Here is a 4,336-nt window from a genome sequence, read left to right as displayed (position 1 = left end):
ATATTAATTCATGGGGTTGTACTTGTACTCATTTTTTATAAACTGTGGTCTATAACCGTTTCCTTGAAAAGTAATAAATACCCTTTTTTAGAGAAGCCAATAGCATTAAGAAAATGTTCATTCTAGAGAAGAAGAATAGGAAAAGATTGAAGCTTTTGGATTATGAATTCATGGGGTGCACGGCATTTTCAGAAATTTCAACCAAATATGTATAGTTTATAAACCATGGTTTATAGGTGTTTAATTGAAAAAAATGTAATAACCATTTTTAGAGAAGAGAAGAGCATTGAAAGAGTTCAATATAGAAAAGAATGGAAAAGGATTGAAGCTTTTGAAATATGAATTCATGGAGCATACCACATTTTCATAAACATAAAATTACATTATAGCTTATTGAGATCCAAAATCATGTTCAAAAGTGCAAATGAATGTTTTTTATAAGGGGCGAGAGAAATGAGAAATTAAAGATAGCTTGGTAAGTTTTTTGATATTGAAAAATTTGAGATTAGTACCTTCTTGGTGAAGATGAGAAACTAGGCTCTCTTGCAAGGATTGGAACACCTTGAAGTGGTTTCTCAGTAAATACTTCAGTAGCTGTAGCCATGGTTGTGGCTTTAGGATATAGCCTCTAATATGAGAGAGAGAGAGAGAGAGAGAGAGAGTAATAAGAAACAGAGGAAGCAGAGGATTACAGAGAAAATGCAATTAGAATGGTAAACATAAACTACTTATATAGGACTACTATAGGAGTATAGCCATTGATCTCCTAAACTATGGTCATTCCAAAATAAAATATGTTATTTTGTATACTAAAACTGTACGATCTATATAAATTATAAAATACAACTTACACCCTCATGGGCCATGGCCTCATCTAATCATAATTAATCCACACATATTAGATGTACACTAAATTAGCTATTAAAATTAATTATTAGTATAAAATATCTATTAAAATATAAATTTGGTAATTAACTTTTAACATATATATAGTAAAATTAATTAATTTAATATTTAAAATAAGACAAGTATAAAAATATTTAATTTTTAAATATTCTGTTTAGTTTTATCCTTTTTTCTTTTTGGTCTTGATATTTTTTTTAAGTATCTTTTTCCTAGATTATAGGCGTTTCCTTTCATATAACCGCTGTTTGTCTGGAATTATTTCCAGAGATATAGGATAAAAAATGAATACGTGTATATGCACCCAAAAGAATATTGATACGTGTACGGCTTCAAGAGAAATAATTCAAAGGATGACTAGCATATGCAGACTATTGAGAATCAGAGAACTATGAATTGAACTTGAAATTGTATTAATTATTAAAAACACCACTTAATTCTTAACGCTAATTCCTCATGGTGCTATATAATTACATCTTAATGCAAGAACTGGAAATTAATTAATTAAACTTAAATCATATGAATATAAAAATAATTTTAGTAGAATCTATAGAAATTATGTAGCGGTTACCAAATTCTTTTCCATTTGTCACCTAAAAAAAATTCTTTTCCATTATACAAAATAGTTTAGAGTAAGGTTTAGAAAACCAACCGACTATCAAATTAGTATAGTTAGAAATTTAAATATTTAAAAATTTAATTAGAATTGAATTGAATTAATAAGATAATATATTTATATTTAAAATATATTTTTTAAATTTAAAATTTTATATATATTTTATGATTTATTATTTTAAATTGATTAATAACTAAAAAAATACTGATTTGACTAATTAACTAATTTTTTACCTATTTTCTGATTTTTAATTGGTTTATTATCCAATAATTTTTATCGTAAATCAAATCGATCTTATACTAAGGACGGAGTTAGTTAAAATATTAGAAGATGACAAAAAATATTTATACAATAAAATAAGACTAAAATAAAATTTTAAAAAAAGACTAAACTAAAATTTATATATAATTTACATTAGTATGTTTTACTTTTATAAGATTGATTTATATCTTTCATTGTCATTGATGTAACAAACAAAAAAAAATTGATATTCTTCTACGCTTAAGATAAAGAATAATAGTAATATGTTGAGATAAGTCTCAATGTAGTCCCTGAAGTTGCACTCGAGTCTCATAGTAGTCTCTGAACTTAAAAGTTCTTCAGAGTCATCCCTAAACTTGCATTCCGAGACTCAAAGTTATCTTTTCGGCAATTTCTGGACACCTGGCGCAACCAAAAAGCTTATCTGGCAAGCGTCGTGACACGTGAGCATTACATAAACGACACCGTTTTGGCTGTGGCGCCAAAATGACATGAAACGACGCTGTTTCACGCTGAATACGTTCCTCCCTCAATATTTCAATAACGTATTATCTCCCTCTTCTCAAAACACGAAACAAACACAACACAGAGTGAGGTTTCTTCTTCTCCCTCCCTCAATCTCCAATGGTGCATGTGCGATTGCATTAACCGCACCGATTTCAGTGGAAGATTTAGGCTCTGGAGCATCGCTGTTGTCATCTCCTTCATACACAAAGTTGGAAAGCCTGGTTTGTCTGAAAGAGGTAAGCCAAAAATGAAAAAAAAATGTTGTTAATCTAATATTAACAAAAGTTTAGGTCATTTTTTTATTGTAATCGGTGGGTATGAACGCCTCTGTTTTGTGCTTTGTGCTAGGGTTTGATCAGTATTGGCTTTCGTAGTGGTTTGGCCAAGAAAATTATAGACTAAGAGTGTTTCTTGTGTTTTGATAATATGAAAACTTGTTCTTTATGTGTTAGGGTTTACTGCTCTTAGTGGTGGAGTTTCCAAATTATTAATGTGTTTTAGGACAATGGCTCTGATCAATGAATTTGTTAAACAGAATTTGCATGATCACAGTAGAACTAAAGATCATTCGGGATATCCATGTTAATCTTGTTAAACGAACTTAATGTGTGATGATAATGGATTCTCAATTTGATTGATTTACTTAACTGCTTTTCTTTGTATTGGGTTGGTTTAGTTAAACTGAATATAATATGTAATGCTGTTTAGTTAAACTGAATGTGTGATCATAATGGATTCTTGCATACATATGGTAGAATAAAATTACATTCAGATTTATTTGTGTTAACTTTAATTATAAAGTAAGTTTTGCAATTGCTAATGAAGTTAACTTAGCTATTGGAATAGTCAAGTTGTTTGATGAATTTGGTTTGGACTAGTGAATTAGTTGTTGGAAAGGGTATGTAAATTTGAATGGTTTGATCCATCAAGATTGAAGTTAGTGTCTAGAAAACTGTCATCCTTAATTACACCAAAATAATGTTCTTGATTTCACACTTTCTCAGCACAGCTGGATCTGATTTCTTGATGTGACATCAATAATGTTTATTCCTTTCTTATTATTGGACAATAATTGATTATTCTATACTTTCACATTTCCAATCTATTACTAGCAGTGATGTCTGATTTCAAACAATGGGTGTGATCAATGAATTTATTTTTTAAAATTGACAGATGGGTGATCTATTAATTACCATTATATTTCACCATGAAGGGTCGTTTATCAAAGAGGCTGATGGGAGTATGTCTTACAACGGTGGAGAGATTTGTGAGTTGTCGGACATTGATACAGACACACTGGATGTATTCTTCGTGCGAGACTATCACAAGAAAATTGGGTATGACAAGGTTAGCCAAACTTGGTGGCTGGTGTCTAATCGGCCTTTGTAAACTGGTTTAAGAGCAATAGCAGATAATAAGGAGCTGATGGAGATGTGTTACTTGACTCAGAGGGGATTATTCATGTGTACTACGAACATGGAGTATCTGAACTTGTGTATATTGAGAAAGCAGAACCAATGGCATCTAAAGGCAAGGAGCTGATGCTATTACCAACCATTTTTCCCACCATAAAACCCACTACCAACCCAATTCCCACCACAATAGGAATTATTTCATCAAGACCTAGGGGATTATAAGAAGAACAAGTTGTGTTTTATCTCAAATATGCAGAAGGTATGCAATATTTATTGGTTGTGACTTAAAATGATGTTTATACACCGGACTGCTGATTATATATGCTGAATTAATCTATTGTGACTTAAAATGATGTTTATACACTGGTTGTGACTTAATAGTTCTTACTTATAACAAGTCACTGGTTGTTACTTATTAGTTACCTATTGGGTGTGTTTCAACATGATATTTATACACTGGACTGCTGTCTATATATGCTGAATTAATCTATTGTGACTTATTTATACACTGGTTGTGACTTAATAGTTCTAAGTTATTTAGTGTCAATCTATCTATTGTTACTTATTAGTTACCTATATGATGTTTATACACTGCACTGCTATCTATATATGCATAATTAATCCTGGACTGATT

General features: G+C 30.4%; 1 protein-coding gene across 1 annotated transcript in view; it reads right to left on the bottom strand.

The window, feature by feature from the left end:
- LOC107475682 (short-chain dehydrogenase reductase 2a) overlaps nucleotides 1-687 on the bottom strand; it is a 1,680-nt gene extending 993 nt beyond the window's left edge. Inside the window, exon 1 of the mRNA XM_016095342.3 lies at nucleotides 513-687. Coding sequence (XP_015950828.1) covers nucleotides 513-604 — 92 coding nt within the window. The 5' untranslated portion in view covers nucleotides 605-687. The remainder of the gene's footprint in view (nucleotides 1-512) is intronic.
- Nucleotides 688-4,336: the final 3,649 nt, after the last annotated feature.

The sequence above is a fragment of the Arachis duranensis genome, chromosome 2 (assembly GCF_000817695.3).
Source record: "Arachis duranensis cultivar V14167 chromosome 2, aradu.V14167.gnm2.J7QH, whole genome shotgun sequence".
Classification (NCBI taxonomy): domain Eukaryota; kingdom Viridiplantae; phylum Streptophyta; class Magnoliopsida; order Fabales; family Fabaceae; genus Arachis; species Arachis duranensis.
The sequence above is the reverse complement of the archived record's forward strand: the minus strand, read 5'-3'. Positions and strand labels throughout refer to the sequence as shown.